At 28.3% G+C, this 21292-nt stretch overlaps 3 protein-coding genes and 2 non-coding genes across 6 annotated transcripts; 3 read left to right on the forward strand and 2 right to left on the reverse strand.

Annotated features, from left to right (window-relative positions):
* Positions 1-3518: 3518 nt before the first annotated feature.
* ACLA-3 (ATP-citrate lyase A-3) lies at positions 3519-7622 on the forward strand. 2 transcript variants are annotated; one of them, XM_020356518.3, is made up of 12 exons: positions 3521-3748; positions 3839-4015; positions 4107-4268; positions 4413-4493; positions 4967-5018; positions 5320-5434; positions 5546-5627; positions 6129-6224; positions 6365-6466; positions 6597-6713; positions 6798-6914; positions 7298-7622. In XM_020356518.3, exons 1-12 carry the CDS (start codon positions 3650-3652, stop codon positions 7367-7369), a joined length of 1272 nt encoding a protein of 423 aa, XP_020212107.2. In that variant the 5' UTR covers positions 3521-3649; the 3' UTR covers positions 7370-7622. The 2 variants fall into 2 exon arrangements, with proteins under 2 accessions (XP_082933840.1, XP_020212107.2); XM_083077714.1 differs by lacking the exon at positions 6365-6466 and having other exon boundaries at positions 3519-3748.
* Positions 7623-8672: 1050 nt separating this feature from the next.
* TRNAI-UAU (transfer RNA isoleucine (anticodon UAU)) lies at positions 8673-8746 on the reverse strand. The gene has a single exon. It is a non-coding gene; the product is annotated as a tRNA-Ile (tRNA).
* A 1642-nt stretch (positions 8747-10388) lies between these two features.
* TRNAF-GAA (transfer RNA phenylalanine (anticodon GAA)) lies at positions 10389-10461 on the forward strand. Its single transcript has one exon. It is a non-coding gene; the product is annotated as a tRNA-Phe (tRNA).
* A 5988-nt stretch (positions 10462-16449) lies between these two features.
* Positions 16450-18133, forward strand: LOC145958785 (serine/threonine-protein phosphatase 7 long form homolog). The gene is made up of 5 exons (XM_083076327.1): positions 16450-16858; positions 16954-17380; positions 17463-17547; positions 17637-18035; positions 18125-18133. The coding sequence occupies exons 1-5, from the start codon at positions 16450-16452 to the stop codon at positions 18131-18133; spliced, it is 1329 nt and encodes a 442-aa protein (XP_082932453.1).
* Positions 18134-18777: 644 nt separating this feature from the next.
* Positions 18778-20538, reverse strand: LOC145958875 (uncharacterized). Its single transcript, XM_083076409.1, has 2 exons — positions 19809-20538; positions 18778-19734 (listed from the first exon to the last, which is right to left on the reverse strand). The coding sequence occupies exons 1-2, from the start codon at positions 20479-20481 to the stop codon at positions 18953-18955; spliced, it is 1455 nt and encodes a 484-aa protein (XP_082932535.1). The 5' UTR covers positions 20482-20538; the 3' UTR covers positions 18778-18952.
* Between the last annotated feature and the right edge of the window lie 754 nt (positions 20539-21292).

Here is a 21292-nt window from a genome sequence, read left to right on the forward strand (position 1 = left end):
AAAGTTAGTGTTTGTGGGAGTATCAGTCTCGTATAAGTAATGCATGTACCTTAGTGTGAATTAGGGTTGCTTTGGGCCCTAGGCCTGAGATAAGATATGATAAAATTAGATGATAGATCTCGTCTGGAGCGAGATTCCTTGAGATCAGTTATGATCTACTTAAATGCCGAGCTGACATCGCGTAGCGCGTGCCTGAGGTCATCTTGCGCTGTGGTGCCGAGCTCCCGAGCTCGGAGCTCGGCTTCGCAGTACGGACAGTACAATTGGTAACATAAGGGACTAAACAATAGTTTTAAAAATAGACTAAAAATAACGATTTTAAATTTAAGAGACCAAAAACAAATTCGTTTTAAATTTGAGAGACTAAAAACATATTTAAACTTTAAAATAAATAGTTAATTTAATTCCTAAAATTATAATTCACCGTTGTTTTAGTATGAGTTTAACGAAATAAAAAAAAATCTTAAATTGTATTTTTGTCACTCATTCTAGTTTTTTGGTCAAGCATATATACATGAGATATCAAGTATCTAAATGACAAAGTGTTACGTGAGTGTCTTTATGTGGTATACAAGTGTCATTTGAATGCAATGTGATATTATTTTATTCATTAAAATTACAACTCAATATTATTTTAATCTCGAGATGTTATTAAAATTTTGTTTTCATTGAATAATTGACTTTAATATTTATATAATAAAATTAATAATTTAATATTGTCAACAGAATGAGAAATATATTAAAATCATGATATAAAATGAGTATTTAACATTGCGTTTTTATTTTAAGTATGTTATATCTCATTTTTCTAATTATTAATTTTTATTCTTTTATTCATTTTATTTAAATAAATAAAAATTATAACTTCTCTATATTTTATCTTATTGTATAATTAATTCAATTATCAATTTATTTTGATTTTTCTCTATTCTAAAAAATTTATTATTTTTACCTCTTAAAATCTTCAGAGTTTATTATATCTTATATTTGATTTTGAATAATTGTAAAATAAATAATTAAATTGATATTTTTTTTATAAGAAGACTAATATATTTGACAACATAATATAAAAGTGATACTTGGTATTTATTCTCATTTTGAGTTTTTTTTGGTTATATATTTTTATAATATAAATATTTAAAATAAATACTTTTCTATATTACACTTTTAGAGTACAATATTAATTTTATAACTTCTTTGAAATTCAAGATCCAAGTAATGAAATTTAAAGTATATTTGATTTGAATAATTGTAAAATAAATGATTAAACTAATATTTTTTTTATGAGAATACTAATATATTTGACAACATAATATAAAAAGTGATACTTAGTCTTTGTTCTCATTTTGAGATTTTAATTTTTAATTTTTTAGTTATCTATTTTTATATTTATATAATATATAAATATTTAAAATAAATACTTCACTAAATTACACTTTTAGAGTGCAATATTAATTTTATAAGTTCTTTGAAATACAAGATCAAAATCATGAATTTTAAAGTAAAGAAACGAAAATTAGTTTTAGTAAAAAGCTAAAGAGAGAATGCAAAAGTATTTACCTACTTTAAATAGCATGATAAAATATTTTAATCAAGAGATAAATATGCTCCTGTTTATCAAGAGAGATAAATATGCTTTAACTTTAAGTCTCTATTAATATGTTTCTGTTTTGTTTTAATTTTTTTAATTTTTTTTGTTCGACCTTAGATATTTGATATTTTTGTAGTCCTATATTAACTCTAATTAGTTTATTATTCACATAAATAAATAAATAAATAAAATTAAAATAATTAAAGTAAAAATGATATATTATAAATTAAGACAATTAGATTATTTTTAGTTATATAACTTAAGTAATTTTTTATTAATTTATAAAAACAAGATAATTACATATAATTTTTTTATTTTTAATTTTAATATAATATGAGCATTGATTTTTAATTATTTTAATTCACTATTTTATTTTTAATATTAATATTTTTAACATATATATATAGACACTTTATTTTTTATATTCTTTTTTGTATTTAAAGGCAAAATCATTGTTTTTAATACATTAAAATAAGTTATATTATAATTAGTAAAATTAGTGAATTGAAATGTAAAAATAACATTAAAACTTAAAAGCATCGTATTAAAAAGAAATAAAAATAACTACTTATAATATATTTAAAATAAATTAGAACACAAAATTATATATAATTATAAATTTATATAAAATAATAAATATATTATTTAATTAAATTATTCACCTAAAAATAATTTAATTACATTATTTGTATTTTTGTTAACTTAATTATCTTAATATTTTTATTTTATTAATGATGTCAACACCAAATAATTAATTTAATAATAAAAATTAAAAAATAACATATCTAAAAATAATAAAGATTTAAAAGTGACAATTTCTTAAGAAACTTAAAAATAATGTTAAGAAATACTTTAAATATATTTGAGTATTTAATTAATTAATAATGTAAAATTATTGTATCAAATTAAACACTCAATTATAATATTATCAATTTGATATTTTAAATTTAAATTTTATCTATATTAAAATAATATTTAATTAGCTTTCACCAACGAAATCATGTTGATAGAAAAATAAAACATTATTATAACATATCAAAATTAGACTAACTTTTTTTTTTGAAGGGAAAATTAGGCTAACTTAATTTTACTTACTTAAGAAATTTAATGCGCTTGCCCACCTACCTACAAAACAACAATTATTATGTCTTGAATTGCCCTGCAAAGTGCATAACGAAAATGACAAATTGAACAGAATAATAAACATGACGACATTGACACGCTCATCCTTATCCTTATCATGCACCAAACTAGCAACTAAATATATCATTTGTAATTCAGATCAATAAAATTAATTAAACTTAACTAATTTTTTAATCAAAACTTTAACATTCTTTGAGTTGGTAAGAATATCCATAATTCATATTTTGGTTGACATTAAAAATATTTTTAAATACCTACAATAATAAGAAGAAGAAAAATAAGAAGAAAAATAATAATAATAATAATAATAATTATTATTATTATTATTATTATTATTATTATTTTATGATTCACACAATATTTTAAAATTAATGATGAAATTAATCAACATTTGTTAAATAACTTTTATAACCCCAAGCGTGTGGTTCGCGTTAAATCTTGGGGCCAGCTATCCCACCCTTTGAAGTGCCACCAACGTAATAAGGAGTTATCGACAGTGGATACTTAGGAACAAAAAAAAAATAATAATAAAATTATTTATGACAAAGGCACGACATATTTAAATATCAGACCAAATAAAGATATAACTAAAAGGTTACACTAGGTGCTAAAAAAAAATTCTAACACATTCTTTTAAATATATTTATTTTATTAATTGAAATTTATAATTTTTAATAAATTTAAAGGATTAAAGAAAATTTTATGAGAAATAATTTGCCACCATTTGTCAATTTAAAAAAAAATAGACGAAAAGAAACAACAGTTACAAGCAGAGCAATAAGTGTTTGGAGCACAGCATAATTTGCGTTCACCCACTCACAGTGAGAGTGTAATAAGAATAAGAAGAAAGAGCAACCACTCCACTCCACGTTCATTACTCCGAATTCATCATCTTCGTTTGAATTGAGATCGTAAATGGCGAGGAAGAAGATCAGAGAGTATCACTCGAAGAGGCTCCTCAAGGAGCACCTCAAACGCCTCGCCTCCATCGACATCCAAATTCTATCAGCTCAGGTTTCCAACTAGTATAAATTTATGTCTTCCGTTATGAATTGAATCGATCGTGAATTCCCGATTCCAACTCAAGACTTGGATTTATGGCAGGTAACCGAGTCAACGGACTTCACGGAGTTGACGAACGAGCATCCATGGCTTTCCTCCACCAAACTCGTCGTCAAGCCGGACATGCTGTTCGGGAAGCGCGGAAAGAGTGGCTTAGTCGCTCTCAATTTGGACATTGCGCAAGTCGCCGAGTTCGTCAAAGCGCGTCTCGGCGTCGAGGTTGAAACCAAAACTCTTCATCGTTGCTTTTTTCATTTCGTTAATTCTTCTTCCTCGCCTGAACTTTGTATTCGGATTGGACGTTTCGTAGGTTGAGATGGGAGGTTGTAAGGCGCCTATAACTACTTTCATTGTTGAACCGTTTGTTCCTCACGACCAAGAGTATTATCTCTCCGTTGTTTCTGAGAGGCTGGGCTCCACCATCAGCTTCTCCGAATGCGGGGGCATTGAAATCGAAGAGAACTGGGATAAGGTCTTATTCGTATATGGTTAAATTAAATTGGAACAGTCTTATTGTTTTATTTGCTGTTTCTTATTTGTTGCCGAATTTTTGCTTCATTTCTGCAAATGTAATCCTCATGAGCTGGGGCTGGGATGATTGACTGTTAATTTTCAGGTTAAAACTATATTCCTTCCGACAGAAAAGCCGCTGACTCCAGAGGCATGTGCGCCGTTGATTGCTACACTTCCTTTGGAGGTTCGTGTTTTGGCAAATCCCTTATGTTGCCAATTTCTTGTGTGTTTGCGCGGGAACTTGTATCGTGTTGAGCATTCAAAGAATTAATGGTCTAAAGAACCGCTCTCACATAAGAGCCTGATTGAATACAACTTACAAGCTTAGAAAAGTTTTTTGAGAGATTCTCTATCCAAAAAAACCTATTTATTTTTAATAGAAAAGTTTTCAAAAGCTCTTCTAAGTTCATATCCAAACAAGCTCTACCTTCATGTCTAATCAAATGTGAATAGCTTAGACTTTGCATTTTGTGAAAAGATGGTACTTTATGTGACTGCATCATCTGGACGTGCTTAATGCCGTTTGGAGCTAACCATTTTTACCTATCATTATCGAGATTTCTGAGAGTTTGAACTTCTGCATTTTTAGGATAACGCGTGTCTATCTATATTCACAACGTTTTACTTCTGTTACTTTATTTTACCTCTAATTTGCAGATTCGCGGGAAAATTGGTCATTTCATAATGGGTGTGTTTGCTGTCTTCCAAGGTATGCAATTCACAAGCTTGAGAATTAGTGTATTTAGAATCTGAAGCATGATATGAACTCCGGAATCTAGAATTCGGAAATGCTTTAGAACTTTAGTATGTGATTTTGAGTACTTGCCAAATTGTTCAGGTTCTGGTTAAAACAGGGTTATGAATATTGTTTGCCTCTTTTCAATAAAAAACTATGGGGAAATACTAAATAGTCCATTTTGTGCAGGATAAGATTCTTTTGTGTACTATTTCTCTCATTAGCCATGCCAATTTTCAAGTCTAACATTTTTTTTCCTCCCATTTGTTCATAGATCTGGACTTCAGTTTTCTAGAGATGAATCCATTTACACTGGTGAATGAAAAGCCATATCCATTGGATATGAGAGGGGAATTGGATGACACTGCTGCATTCAAGAACTTCAACAAGTATAATATAATCCTTTAATATTTTGTTCAGAATATTTTAATTTTCAAGCAATGGAAATTTAGCATCTAATGCATGTAACTAGTTGTTATCCAATGTATATATGCTTTCAGGTGGGGTAATATAGAGTTTCCGTTGCCTTTCGGAAGAGTTCTGAGCCCTACAGAAAGCTTTATTCATTCCTTGGATGATAAGGTATTTTTTATTTTTATCTGTAAAATTTCTTTGATATTATTATAAAAATAAGGAAAGCTCTTTTTTCTGTGAAATTGACTTATGCTTTTATAATTTGCTGAAAACAAGCTTTTTTAACACTTCTTTTTGCCAGTTTATTTTACATGGGCTTTACTTAAATTAGTTCTGCTAAAGATGATTTTGGAGCACCTCCAGAACAATGTACAATATAAGGCACTTTTGCACAGTGAGTGCTGGGAAAATCCTTAAAATTTGAAGAATGTTATCAGAATTTTAAGCATTTTCCATCGTCATTCTGATGAAATTGGGAAAATAGTTATCCAACCTCATGATAAATCTTGCTTCAATAAATGGTAGCCCAGATATTAGGCAATTAGCTATTTGTAACCTAGATAAATTACACCTCAGTTTTTTGTAAAATTCGTACTTATTTTAATAATTGCAAAAGGAACTTTTCTCTGTATTAGAGATCCCTAAAATATATTTTTTTTCATATTGCAGACAAGTGCATCATTGAAATTTACTGTATTGAATCCAAAAGGACGCATCTGGACAATGGTAGCAGGAGGCGGTGCAAGCGTAATTTATGCTGATACTGTAGGTTTCCATGTTTCTATGGAATTATTTCAATTCAAGCTAAAAAAGTGAATAAAGGGTCACCTCATCATAGTGATGATTACTGGAAAGTTTTCTTTTAGTAGGCCTTTTGGTGACCTAATGCAACTTTTGTTTATAAGGTTGGAGATTTAGGCTATGCATCAGAGCTTGGCAACTATGCTGAGTATAGTGGAGCTCCAAATGAGGAGGAGGTGTTGCAGTATGCGAGAGTCGTAATTGATGTATAGATCATATCCAATTGATTTTTTAAAAAAATTGTTTGTGGCTTAAATTTCACTAATTAGTCATAGCAAGTGGTTTTATCACTACACTGCATTGTTTGTGAAAATTGTGCTGATGACTGTGTTGCAGTGTGCTACTGCGGATCCTGATGGCCGTAAGAGAGCCCTTCTTATTGGAGGTGGCATTGCAAACTTCACTGATGTTGCTGCCACATTTAGCGGGATTATTCGAGCCCTGAAAGAAAAGGTATATTATTGTTCATTGTATTGTTAATCCGCTTCAAGTAGTTTAATTTGCCAGTTACGAGTTAATTTCCCTGTCACTCTACAGGAATCAAAACTTAAAGCAGCGCGAATGCACATCTATGTCAGAAGAGGTGGTCCAAACTATCAGACTGGTTTGGCAAAGATGCGTGCATTGGGGGAGGAATTGGGAGTACCAATTCAGGTAGGATGACAACTTTCTAGGGATCTTGCTATTAAATGTGCCATAAATATGCTCAACTGCTGACCACTGATCAGCACCTTATTGTTATCAGAATCCGGGACCAATGAGTAGTTACAAAATGCTTTTTGGTTCGTAGTCAAAAACTATACTAGTAAATGGTGTAAATGTAAATTGAGAAATCTTGCAACTTACGGTTTAAAATGTAAATTAAGGCTTTGGCAGTAAGCCTGGGGATTTTAAGGGTGAAAGGAGTGTCTGCATTAGAGTCTTGTGTGGAGAGTTCTCTATCTTTTCTTAAAACATATGATATAACAGTACTATTGAAATACAATTTTTATTTTATTTTATTTTGTTGTGTGATTGTGGTAATCTTGTGGTTCCAGGTTTATGGGCCGGAGGCTACAATGACCGGCATCTGCAAACAGGCTATTGATTGCATCATGTCTAAAGCATAAAGCAGAGGTGGTGTTTGGATGGATACAAGTCTTTAGTCTGTACCAAGCAAGAAGGAGGAATAAGATCGAAGGGAGGAGGATAAATGTTGCAACCTTGAACTGTTCTTTTCTTCCTATTGTGATTTTATTGTTATATTTTGACTGCAATATAGCTTAACATTATAAAATCCTCAACAGTAAATGTGAAAATTGTGATTGTCGTTGACAACTTTCCTTTAAAGTGCTAAATTCCATGTTTGATTCTCTGTTTCAATTGTTTGTGTTGATATCATGGACAAATGCAAAGATTTCTTAAGCCCATTATCAAGAACCCATTCTTCCCAAGGCTTGCTTTTGGGTAGTTAAAGGCTCTTGACAGTGATTTGAAGTTAGGTTTCCCGCGTTCTTTAAGATACAAGTTGGGAGAGGGAGGCTGGTCTGAGGAACATAGTGGGCACATGAGTTAGCTTCTCTATTGAGGACGCTGGGAGACCAACACATCTCCGGAAACAAATATAGGACCGTTAGATTTGCTTATTTGTAAATTGAAACTTTTTATTTTATTTCTTTTCCCCATTTTACCCCGTCTCTCTCTCTCTCTCTCTTCTTTTTTCTCTTCACCTTCTCTTCTGCGCGGTAACCATTCCGCACTCAGATAAGCAACAAGGAGGTGACGGGTCAGCCGACAACTACTAAAAAAAAAATTATATAAAATTATTAAAAAAACTGCAAAATAAATGTCTTATGTCTAACTTAAAAAACTGTTACAAATAAATAAATATAATTACATAAAATTAAAAATTCATATATATTATAATAATATATGTTTCATAGAAATAAATTACAAACTTACAACAAAATTAAATAAAAACTAATCTATTTATAATAAAATTAAAATTAAATTACAAACTTACTAACTATTAATAATCTAAATTTATTAATAATTCATAAATGAATTAATAAAGTCTATTGAAATCCAATTATTTATGGGGATTGACAGGCTGTGACGAGACGAGACCCATCATTTGATCACATATTTTGACAGATTGAAATGAATGATGGGATCGCTATCCATTGTGCCACCTCTATGAGCAACACCCACACATTCAAATCTGTCCAACCAATGCAGATTCAACAAACAAAACCACATACAACCAGATTTACGAAAAGGCCGCTGTTACGGAAAGTTACGACGAACAATGCCACAACGATCTGAACGACGACGAGATCAACGAGGATAAAGAGAGATGAAAAAAAAATAAAAAAACGAGAAGGGGAGGAGGTTTTGGGCGTCGCCGTCGTAAAACAGGAGATAGTTTAGGAATGGTCCCGGCGGGGCTCGAACCCGCGACCTTCGGCTCATAAGACCAACGCTCTAACCAACTGAGCTACGGGACCTTGTTGCTTACACGTACCAGTTTAGAATAAAACAAACTCTTTCAATCACAGGAAAACAGAAGTCCCTTTCTGAGATTTTTTGTTCAGGTTGTTGCTTTTATGCTAACTGTAACTTTTGGTTCGTAATTTTGAAATTATTATTTTAATTTTATAATTTTAGCTTTAATTTTATAAAATTTATAATTTTAGTTCCACTATTAAAATATATATTTATTAATTATTAAAATTATAATGTTGATTATAATTTTAAATAAATAACATGACAATTAATATGAAATAATATTTAAGTTAAATTACACTATAAGTTCATTTTATTCTTTTTTATTTTTAATTAATTTTATGAAATAAAAATAATGATTAAAAATATAATTTAACTTAAATATTTTTGAACACAAGTTCATATTTATTTTATACAATTTTAATAGTCAGTGAGTAGAATGATCAAAATTCATTTTATAAGTTTGAAGAATTAAATTTTAAAAAATATAAATTAGGAATCAAAATCACAAATTGAATACGAGAGGAATCAAATTAAAAATTAGTCTTTCTTTTATGTTCATAAGTAATTTCATAACTTAATTTGGGTTTAGTTTTTTTGTTTTCCAAATTTTTAAAGTATATTTTTAGTTTCTGTCTTTAAAAGAAATAATAAACAAACAAACTCAGTTTAATCATCTGACCACCTATATAAACAAAATTGAGTCAACTATGCAAGAATAGTTAAATTTAATGTAATGTTTTTTTAAAATAATAATATTAATAAATAATTTTTGTGAGGCAAATCATCGGACAAAATAACTAAAATATACTATTTTTAAATTACAAAGATTAAAAGAATATTTTTGAAATAATTAAGAAACTATAAAAGATTACATATGAATTCAAGAGAATAAAAAATTGTTTAAAAAGTCATAAACTCGTTAATTTTTATACTTAATAATAACAAATTTTTAATATAAATAACAATATTTAAACCTAAAACTGAAAAACTTTATATATACCATTCAAACCCCAAGAACGACTATAACAATTTATTGTCATAAATTCATTATGAATGTACAATTGAAATTTTATTGAACATGGGAATTGAAGATGACATTCCATTTGCATTCTTTAAACAATTAGAGTATATCATTATGTAAAGAACATATCATGATTTAGCTGGTAATTATAAAGACAAAAGTGGATACATAGCGCATTATTGACAAAATAAAAAATAAAATAAGAAGTTCAAAGAAAAAAGGGGGAGGGGGTTATATTAGGCAAATCTAAGACTAAAAACAATAGATAAAAACTCTTTTAAACTATAAATCAAATATTTTTTAAATATGGAATATTTATATTTTATAAATTATTATTTAATTATTGAGTTTTTAGGATTTTTTTTCAATAAAGGTGTTTTAAGAGGTTTTTTATCCTCATATTTATCTCAATATATCTTTTTTTATCTTTATTTTGAAATCAAATTTAAATAATTATTATAATATAAATAATTAAAAATAACTTTACATCATAATATAAATTATTTATTATAAATTTAATACAGAGAGATAAAGGAAGTAAAATTTTACTTTGTAAAAATTAACGGAATGTATGTTAATGAAATGTATATATAAAATGTTAAAATTCACTTTAACAAGTTGCGGGGATAGCTCAGTTGGGAGAGCGTCAGACTGAAGATCTGAAGGTCGCGTGTTCGATCCACGCTCACCGCACTTCTATATCTTTTCGTTTATGGGGTTTTTGACCGAAGTGGGGTCGTTGACCAAATTATTTACGTAAATGGGGCTGTTCTGAATTTATTTACACCTTTGGGGTTGTTTACAACGGTGTCGCTATGGGCCATTGCGACACCAATGCCACGTGACTTTTTTTTTTTTGGCGGACGGATGGCTGGAATGAGCCACAACAGTGTCGCTATGGGCTGGACCAACACAGTTTGTGAGCCAACAAAGCTGGTGTAGCCCATAGCGACACCATTTAAGAAAAAAAACGAAAAAAATTGAAATAATTTAAATGTAACCTTAAAATAATCAACTGAGTATACTTATTATATATTTATAAATAAAAAAAATTATTTAAAAACGTAATTTTAAAAAATAGATTTAATTATTTATTTAAGTGGCGATGTGGCCTATAGCGACACAGAGTCGCTGTGGCCCACAGCGCCACTAATTAATTAATTTTTTTTAGTTATTAACTTATTTTGTTTGGAAATTTGTTTAATTTATATTTAGCACTTAAATATTAATTTGTAATTATAAAGTTTATTTTTTCTATAATTTATATTGTTTTTGTATATATATTTTTGTCCTTTAAATAATTTTAAATAGGCGCTGTGGCCTACAGCGACTCTTAGTGTCGCTGTGGCCCACAGCGCCAGTAATTTTTTTTTTTTTAGTTATTAACTTATTTTGTTTGGAAATTTGTTTAATTTATATTTAGCACTTAAATATTAATTTGTAATTATAAAGTTTATTTTTCTGTAATTTATATTGTTTTTAAAATAAATTGTTTTTGATCACATTTTATTTTATTTTCGAATACATAAAAATATGTACTTATAAATATTTACCTATTTCTCATTTTTCTTTATTTTATACATTTTTATTTTTGTATTTACGTTTTTTAATTCTTTTTTATCACATTTTAATTATTAAAAATTATTTTTTTAAAATATGTGACGCTGTGGCCTACAGCGCCACTTTATTTCTGTTTTTTTTTTAAATTATTAAAATAAATTGTTTTTTATCACATTTTATTTTATTTACGAATACATAAAAATATGTACTTATAAATATTTACCTATTTCTCATTTTTCTTTATTTTATACATTTTTATTTTTGTATTTACGTTTTTTAATTCTTTTTTATCACATTTTATATATCTGATTTTTTTTAAAAAAGGGGACGCTGTAGCCTACAGCGTCACTATATTTCTATTTTTTTTATAAAAATTATTAAATAATTTGTTTTTTACCACTTTTTAATTATTAAAAATAAATGTTTTTTTATATATGTGTCGCTTTAGGCTACAGCGACTTTATTCTAGCTGTTTTGTGGCGCTGTAGGTTGTAGCGACATTATTAATATTGCTTTCATGGCTTTCTTGAAGTGTAAAAAAGGCTACGTGGCAACGGTGTCGCTATGGCCCATAGCGACATCATTGTAAACAGCCCCAAAGGCGTAAATAAATTCAAAACAGCCCTATTTACGTAAATAACTTGGTCAACGACCTCACTTTGGTCAAAAAGCCTCGTTTCTGAGCTTGTTCTTGTTTTTTTTTTTTTTTTTTTTGCATTTTTTTTATGACTTTACTTTCTTCTTTTAAAAAGGAAACCCTATATAATTACGTTGAAGTCGAGTTAAAAAATATTAATATTTATGTAGATTAAACACTCTTTATACTCTTCCAATATGGCGATTTTATATTTGATAAATTTGTTAATTTTTAGAATAATTATATTAAAAGTTATATTTTAAATAATTTGAGATTTTTTTTAAATAAATTTGATATTTTAGTTAGTGAGTTTTAAGTATAAAAAATTAAAACAATGTAATTAATTCAAATATATAAACATGTGGAGTAAACAGAAAAAAAAAAATTGAGTTTCGAAATAGAAAAGGTTATTATAGACTAGATTTATTTATTTAAAAAATTAAAACTTAATTTAACTAAAAAAATATAATTGAAATCCAAAATTGCAGGGTTTAAATTGGAGAAACAAAAACTAAAAGTAAATATATTTATTGAATAACTATCATCAAATCTTGCTTGAAAATATTATTTATTAATTTATGAGTAATATCATTAAGGTTTAAATATATTTTTAGTCATTCAAATTTAGGATAAATTTATTTTTAGTCTCTCAAATTTAAAATTATTATTTTTAGTCTTGTAATTTTAAAAAAATATTATTTTAGTTATTATATTCAAATTTTGTTAAAAAATCTATCAAATATTATTATATAAAATCTATATACTAGTGTCCCTATTAGTAAAAATATCACATTAAGTTTAATTAATATTGTTTAACCATCTTAATTTGTCACTTTCAGATATGTTATTTATGATCTAAGGGTTTAAAACAATATTTTTAAAATTTCAAGAATTAAAAATAATTGTTTCAAATTTGAGGGACTAAAAATAAATTTTTCTTAAACTTAAGGATTAAAAACATATTTAAGCCTATCATTAATTATAAATAGAATTTATACTATTTAATTTCATGAATATTTTTAAAATAAAAATATAAAACTATGATTATTAAATATAACTAAATAATTTAACTATTTTCATCAATTGTATGATATAGGTATTTTTTTCTCTAAATGAATAGAGGTAGTATATGTAATCATGAAAAGACATGATTACTAAAAATTACAAATTTTAAGAATCATAAATTTTAAAAATAACTTAAATCTATTTAGTTATTCATAAAGATTTATGAAAAGTTTATATAAAATTCTTAAGAATTAAATATTTTCACATTTGATTATAATAGTATATTATTGAGTATATAAATATTTTTTGTAAAAATATTATTTATTAAAATAACTTCATTAGATATATTTATTTACTCAAATCCTATTATAAATGTGATATTATTTTTTTTATAATCTAATTACTTTTGAGGATAATAAAAAATTAATTACATATATAAATAATTTTTTATATAGTAATATTTACATTTGATAAAACTTAAACTATTTAAAAAAATTAAAAACTTATAATTAAGATTAGTTAAATACATTATTCAACAAAAGAAATAAATAAAGAAAATGTTACCTATAATAAGAAAGATAAAAATATATTATTTTATTTCATTAAAAAAATATATAAAAAAACATTTATGTGAATATTTTTGTGAAAATGTGGAATAAAAATATTCTCTAGGAACAATATTTCTTAATAATTTTTTTAAATAGTAACTAATATTTTATATCTAAGATTCATCAGAAAACTAAAAGTTTCTCTCCTATCAAACACCCTTGGAGTTGGAACACCTTTAATTATAGCTAATCTCACCAACTTCCTCACTTGCCTGGCCTCACCATGCCATCAACTGCAAATCTGCAATATACATTTCCTTTTTTGTCTTCGGTAAGTATCATCTCACACATATATTTATTTATAAATAATAAAAGTTAAAATATATATGGATAATTTGTCATGGGTAAGGGTAAGTATGCACTAAATATAGGTTTTTTGACCAAAGTAGGGCTGCATGGAAAGTTATTTATGTAAATGGGGCTGTTTAGAAATTATTTACGCCTTTAGGGCTATTTACAACGGTGTCGCTATGGGCCATAGCGACACCACTGCCACGTGGCATTTTTTAAACTCCAGAGAAGCCATGAGAGCCATATTGAGGAAGTTGGTCCAGCCTATAGCGACACCAATAGCTACAATGAAGTCGCTGTAGCCCACAGCGACTCATATTCGAAATTTAAAAAAAAACTAAAATCCAAAAAATATAATTTATTTAAAAAGAAAATTTATAAAATAGTTATTAAAATTTATATGATAATGTAAAAATAAAAAAATTAAAAAAAAATATACTACATAATTTAAAATATTAAAACGTAACATACAGTTGGTGTCGCTATGGGCTATAGCGCCACTCTGTCGCTATAGCCCATAGCGACACTATTATATACAGAAAAAAATAAATATATTTATATTAAAAAAAGAAAATAATGGAAAAATAAGTTTATAAAATAGTATAATTTATATGATAATATATAAATATAGAAATGTTTTAAAAAAAATAAGATAATAATTCAAAAAAAAAAAAAAGAAACACTTGTGTCACTATGGGCTATAGCGCCACTGTGTCGCTATAGCGCCACTGTGTCGCTATAGCCCACATCGACACTATTATATACAGAAAAAAATAAATATATTTATATTAAAAAAAGAAAATATTGGAAAAATAAGTTTATAAAATAGTATAATTTATATGATAATATATAAATATAGAAATGTTTTAAAAAAAAATAAGATAATAATTTAAAAAAAAAAAAAAAAAACAGTGGTGTTGCTATGGGCTATAGCGCCACTGTGTCGCTATAGCCCACAGCGACACTGGTGGTGGTGGTTGAGGCCATTTATTACAGTGGCCACGTGTCAATTTACCGTCTGAGGAACCAATGGGTAATTGACACGTGGCCTGGCACAGTAAAAAAAAAAATTCCTATATATATATATGGATTTACCCTGCTGGTCCCCCCCCTCCGCGTGAACGTTCCTCAGGTGCAAGGTAGGTAAATTTCAAAAAAAAAAAATTCTTTTTTTGTTGAATTTCGTTTAATTTTTTTTTTTAAATATTGTTTAACTTATATATTATAATTAATATTTCAGGTTAAATTGTATTATTTGGATTTCTGCAGAGTTCCAGAAATATCAAGTATTTGAGGTATTTTTTATTTTATCAGTTTTGTAATTTAATTAAATATATTGATTTTTATAATTATTATAGTTTATTTAGTTATATTTGTATGTAATTTATGTTTAATTTAAAAATAATGATATTTGTATTTATTTTATTTAGTTAAATTTCTGTGTAATTTAATTTAAATTTTTTATGAAATTATTCTGTGTAATTTGAGGTAGTTATATTTGTCTGTAATTGTTTTTATTTTAAAAATAATATTTGAAATTTAAATTGAATTATTTTAATTCTGTTAAATTTATATTTATTTAGGAAAGAATTTAATTTAAATTTTTTGTTAAATTTGATTGTGAGTAATTTAATTAGTTATAATTCTGTGTAATTGTTTGTTATTTAAAAAATAATGATATTTAAAATATAAATTGATTTATTTTAATTCTGAATAATTTATATTTATTTAGAAAATAATTTAATTTAAATAATTTATTAAATTTAATTCTGTGTAATTTTATTTGTTATTTTTCTGTGTAGTTTATTTTAAAATTAAAAGATAATGATTTTTAAAATATAAATTGATTTATTTTAAATCTGTTTAAATAATATTTATTCAGAAAATAATTTAATTTAATTTGTTATTAAATTTAATTATGTGTAATTTGATTAGTTATAATTTTCTGTAATTTATTTATATTTTAAAAATCATTATATTTAAAATTTGAATTATTTATTTTAATTCTGTTGAATTGATATTTATTTAGAAAATATTTTAATTATATTTTTTTATTAAATATAATTCTGTGTAAATTTAATTAGTTATGTTTCTGTGTAGTTTATTTTAATTTTAAAAATAATGATAGTTAAAATATAAATTGATTTATTTTAAATCTGTTTAAATAATATTTATTTAGAAAATAATTTAATTTAATTTGTTATTAAATTTAATTATGTGTAATTTGATTAGTTATAAATTTCTGTAATTTATTTATATTTTAAAAATCATTATATTTAAAATTTGAATTATTTATTTTAATTCTGTTGAATTGATATTTATTTAGAAAATATTTTAATTATATTTTTTTATTAAATATAATTCTGTGTAAATTTAATTAGTTATATTTCTGTGTAATTTATTTTAATTTTAAAAATAATGATATTTAAAATATAAATTGATTTATTTTAAATCTGTTTAAATAATATTTATTTAGAAAATAATTTAATTTAATTTGTTAATAAATTTAATTATGTGTAATTTGGTTTATTTGTATTTTATATAATGTATGAAATAATTAGTTGTTAAATTTTGTTATAGATGACATCATCTTCTACATCTATGCGTGTGAGTTGTGGACCCGTTGAGGATGATTTATTGTCATTGCAATCCATACATGTTTCACAACATGTTTGGAATAGAGAAGAAGATAGGAGATTATTAGCAAGACGTGCTGCTCCAACACGCAATGGAATTGACGGAATTCCACATCAAATAGTTCCGTTATTAGACCAGGCTGGATTTGGATGGATTGCTCGGTTGAGTTATATCAAAGTGAGCCCTGGTTTATTAACTGCTTTGGTAGAACGATGGAGACCAGAAACACACACATTTCACATGCCATTTGGAGAATGCACAGTTACTCTCCAAGATGTTGGTATGATTGTTGGTCTTCCAGTTGACGGTCAAGCACTGTTAAGTCGAGGCAGTGCTAATATATTTGAATCAGGTACTAAAATAACTATACTTTAAGTTTTTTTTTGTTATAGTAATTGTGTTTTATAATATTAAAAATCGGTAAATAATTTATTTTGTTTTATGCAGCTCATGATTTTTTAGGTGTTATTCCACCTGAGTCAGAAATGAAAGGTCATAGGGTCAAGCTATCTTGGTTGGCAACATATTTTAATGAGATTGCATATGATCTACAGGAGCTACATCAGTTGCTTCCTTATGCTCGAGCTTGGATACTACGGTTTATAGGAGGCGTTTTGTTTCCTGATAGATCTTCTAGCTATGTCTCATTGAGGTGGTTGGCGTTCTTAGGTGACTTTCAGACCATTAAGACGTATGCATGGGGTGCAACTGTGCTTGGATGTTTGTATCGCAATTTATGCACCTCTACTGATTACAAAACGCCAAGTTGTGGTGAGTTTACACTTTTATTGCAGTTACGGGCATGGGAACGATTCCCAACCATTCTGTCTTCTCCATTCCCACCTATTCCTCCCGCCAGTCCTATTGGTTTAAGGTATGATCAAATTCAAATATTAACATTTTTAAAATTATTCAATAAATTTTGTAGAAATTAATTGTTTACATTTTTATTTCAGGTGGTTGAACACAGCCACTAAAATAAGCATGAGCGATGATATTAAATTTTATCGCAAATTCTTTGATCGTTTGTCCAGAAAATCAGTAAGTAACTAAAATTTAAGGGTTTTCGGTTTTTATTGTGTAAGTTATTAGTATTTTAATATAAACTAATTTAATTTTTTTATTTACAGATTATTTGGCAACCATATCCGCCTTTGGATCAGATGCCCGAGGACTGTACACAGGGGATACGTATTTGGGGTTCTGTAATCCCCTTACTTTCTCTGTGTATTTGTGAGTGGCATCAGCCAGATAGGGTGATGCGGCAATTTGGACTCCAGCAACCAATTCCAAATGCTCCGATCACTCCTGCTCATGTGCATGCGTTGACCCTGCGGGAAAAGACGGATGATGATTGGACTACAATATTAAGTCCAGCACTTGAGCACTGGGCCAATCGATATGCATACCACTTTCCAGCTACTTCTCCACAGGTTGGACTATTAGGTCCAAATTCTGAATACATGAGGTGGTATCGCAGAAAGGGGAAATTGTACATTGATCCTGATGAAGTTAAAGACTCGATTGTGGTATGTACATATTACAACTCATATTTTAATATAATATTTTGTTAAATTATAAAGTGGTAAACTAATTTTTTTATGTCTTGTATATGTAGGGAGGCTGAAGGGTTACCTAGACGAAGAACGCCAGTTGAGGCGATGGATCAGATGTACCTTACAGTGCCAGACAGAGCAGCAGGGTTATATTATATTCCTTCTCAGGAGCCCACTTATCCATCGCAGTCCCAATACACATATTGGTACACTCCACCTCGCCCTCCAGGTTTTGAGACATCAGTTCCGATGACTACTACACATATCTGTGAGTCACTTGGTTTAGACTCATCACCGGAACCAACTATGTCATCAGAAATGATGGATCATATTTTTGGACATTCCCCTTTAATGACTCCACAGCCAAGTATGCCACAGGATGCCACACAATCGAGTCAGGAAGCACCTTTTCATATTCCGTATGATGATGATTATATCAGTCGTACTTATACATTAGGTCTACTCATATTTTATTATTTTGTTATTCTTTTCTTCTTATAATTATATCAATATTAATAATTTGTGTCAAATATGACGTTGCAGGTGTTGATTTGCGTCCACAATTTTCTGCGGAGGCTAGTCATCACCCATCACCGCCAGAACAAAGACGTGTTCGAAGAAATCCTCAAAGGGCTGCAAGGGAAAGACGACGACAGTGTATTCTAACTCCTGCTACTGATAGAGGGCATCATCATCAGGAAGATGAGGAAGACGATGATGAGTAGATTTTGTATAATTATCAATAGACAATAGTAATTACATTATGTTATACAATGACCATCATGAATACACATTACTAATTACAATATGTTTAACAAATTCTAAACATCTTCAAAACTTATCGACTGATTATTAGACTTAGATGGACAATTGCGCCTGTTGTGACCCTCTTATTTGCATATGCTACATTTTGGTCGTCGTTGTGAGCTCTCCACCCAATCCATTTCGTTTCTAATTCTTGTGGATTTCGGTCTCCCTTTCCCGCGCACTGATGTTGGATCTGAGACAAGTATCCAATCCTCATTACTCGGAGGGATTAAGTCATCATTTCCGATTGGTTCCCACGGACCAGAGTAGGCTTTTAAAACATAATCACTGGTATAAACAGGATCTATAAACTGGTAGTAATCAATGCTAACAACACCACATGCAGCTATAACATGAGAACAAGGATAATGAAATGCTGTAAAATTTCCGCATTGACAGTATCGTTCCTTTAAATTTACTACCCATTTCTTCCCTCCTGTTTGTGTTACTGGATCAAAGGCCTCTTCAACCTCAAATTTTGAAGATTGAATGTCGTATCTACAAACTTGGTGGGAGCAAGCCTCTTCTTGATTTTTTTGCAAAGCTTCAACTAACTTTGAAACGAAGACCTTCCCAGATGAAACATCTGCTAAAGCACGACTACCACGAACACTAAAATACTCAGCGCACCTGGTATACGTCGACCGAACTAATGCAGTGATAGAGAGATTTCTACAATCCTTTAACACCTTGTTAACACATTCAGACAAATTTGTTGTCATATGACCATATCTTCGACCATCTGCATCATATGCCATGCTCCATTTGTCTTTAGATATCGCTCCTATCCACCTTTCAACATCAGGGTTAGATTGACAAAACTTTTCCAAATTGCGATAAAAAATGTGCTTACACGGTGTATACCCTGCATACCAATTAAAAATAACGCACTATAAATTTGTTTAAAATGGTTGAAAAATTTAAAATAACAATACGTACCTAACTTCACAAGCTTTTGTTTAAGTTTGACATCCTTGAATCGAGTATTAAAATTACTTGCAATGTGCCTAATGCAGTACTTGTGATATGCATTTGGCGGTCTCCAACCAATTGCTTCATTGTCAATGGCCGATTTAATGCTACGATGTCGATCAGATATTAAACATATCCCTTCTTTATTTGTAACATGTAACCGCAAATGAGACAAGAACCACGACCACGCAAGTAATGTTTCTCCTTCAACCACAGCAAATGCAAGAGGAAGAACGTTGTTATTACCATCTTGTGTTGTAGCAATCAACAATGTACCTCGATACTTGCCATACAGATGAGTGCCATCAACTTGTATCAACGGTTTACAAAAATTAAAGGCATCACAACACGGCTTGAATGTCCAGAATAATCTGTGAAATTGACGGTAACCACGATGACAACGATTACCAACAAAAAACTCATCATGACACAGATCATAAAATGACCCTGGAGCAATTTCTTTCATGTATTGCAGCCATCGAGGTAAATAAGCATACGATTCTTCCCAATCTCCAAAAACGTTAACAATTGCTTTTTGTTTCGCCATCCAAGCCTTTCTATAAGATATTTTGAACCCAGTTTGAGATGTTATTCTCTCTTGGATAAGGCTAATCTTTATTGATGGATCTTGGTTAACCATTCCTACATATTGACTTCCACCTATTTTAATAATAATGAATTTAGTAAGTTCAATAAAATAAAATTCAACAATTTACTTTAAACAAATAACAAATTATTGACAAATTTATTTTTTAAATGATACCTTCAGTAGATGGATACATTGAAATTGGTTCAACCATTGGACTATTAACAAGAACATCTGGCTGCACCTCATCATCAGATGGTTCACAATTATCAATTTCATCTTCATTGGATTCATCAATGCTTTCATATGATGATGAAACATGATAGTCTTCATCTTCTTCGTCATCTTCATCTTCATCTCTTGTGATCAAAGGTGATCGTTCAATTGACAAATTTTCTAATGAAAAAGTAGAAGATTCTTGCATACCTATTTCAACATATAATTCCATTATTGGCATCACATTCTGGCTTTGAAATGCTTCTATCATGCATTGTACATCATCATCGTCACTCAATTCCAATGAACAATATATGTTGTTATCACCTTGTGAAACTATAAATCTGTAGCTTACAGATAATATCACTTGATTTGAGTTAAGACTAAATTTGTTATGAATCCTTCTCTTTAATATATCCAAAGTGATACCTCGTTTAATATACATTCATTTTCTTGGTCCATCAAATGTTACACCTTCAGCACCTTCATACATCTTTCCAGTATAAATATAAGCAATCATTTGATCCATAATATCTACAACAAAAAAAATTAATTAGTGCAAATATCTATAATTTATATTTAAACAAAAATAAAATTATACTCACCGAATCAGAAAGAAACATAACTGGCTCAGAGTCTTAAATAAGAC

This window comes from Cajanus cajan, chromosome 6 (genome assembly GCF_000230855.2).
Source record: "Cajanus cajan strain Asha chromosome 6, NIPB_CcT2T_4, whole genome shotgun sequence".
In the NCBI taxonomy this organism is placed as follows: Eukaryota; Viridiplantae; Streptophyta; class Magnoliopsida; order Fabales; family Fabaceae; genus Cajanus; species Cajanus cajan.

Coding starts and splice junctions, on each gene's coding strand:
- ACLA-3 (XM_020356518.3), top strand. CDS start 3,650: ATGGCGAGGAAGAAGATCAGAGAGTATCACTCGAAGAGGCTCCTCAAG. Junction 5,019..5,319: donor TGTGTTTGCTGTCTTCCAAG/GTATGCAATTCA, acceptor ATTTGTTCATAG/ATCTGGACTTCAGTTTTCTA. Junction 6,714..6,797: donor TTCGAGCCCTGAAAGAAAAG/GTATATTATTGT, acceptor GTCACTCTACAG/GAATCAAAACTTAAAGCAGC.
- LOC145958785 (XM_083076327.1), top strand. CDS start 16,450: ATGACATCATCTTCTACATCTATGCGTGTGAGTTGTGGACCCGTTGAG. Junction 17,381..17,462: donor GCCAGTCCTATTGGTTTAAG/GTATGATCAAAT, acceptor TTTTTATTTCAG/GTGGTTGAACACAGCCACTA. Junction 17,548..17,636: donor ATCGTTTGTCCAGAAAATCA/GTAAGTAACTAA, acceptor TTTTATTTACAG/ATTATTTGGCAACCATATCC.
- LOC145958875 (XM_083076409.1), bottom strand. CDS start 20,481: ATGGTTAACCAAGATCCATCAATAAAGATTAGCCTTATCCAAGAGAGA. Junction 19,735..19,808: donor ACAAAAGCTTGTGAAGTTAG/GTACGTATTGTT, acceptor ATTGGTATGCAG/GGTATACACCGTGTAAGCAC.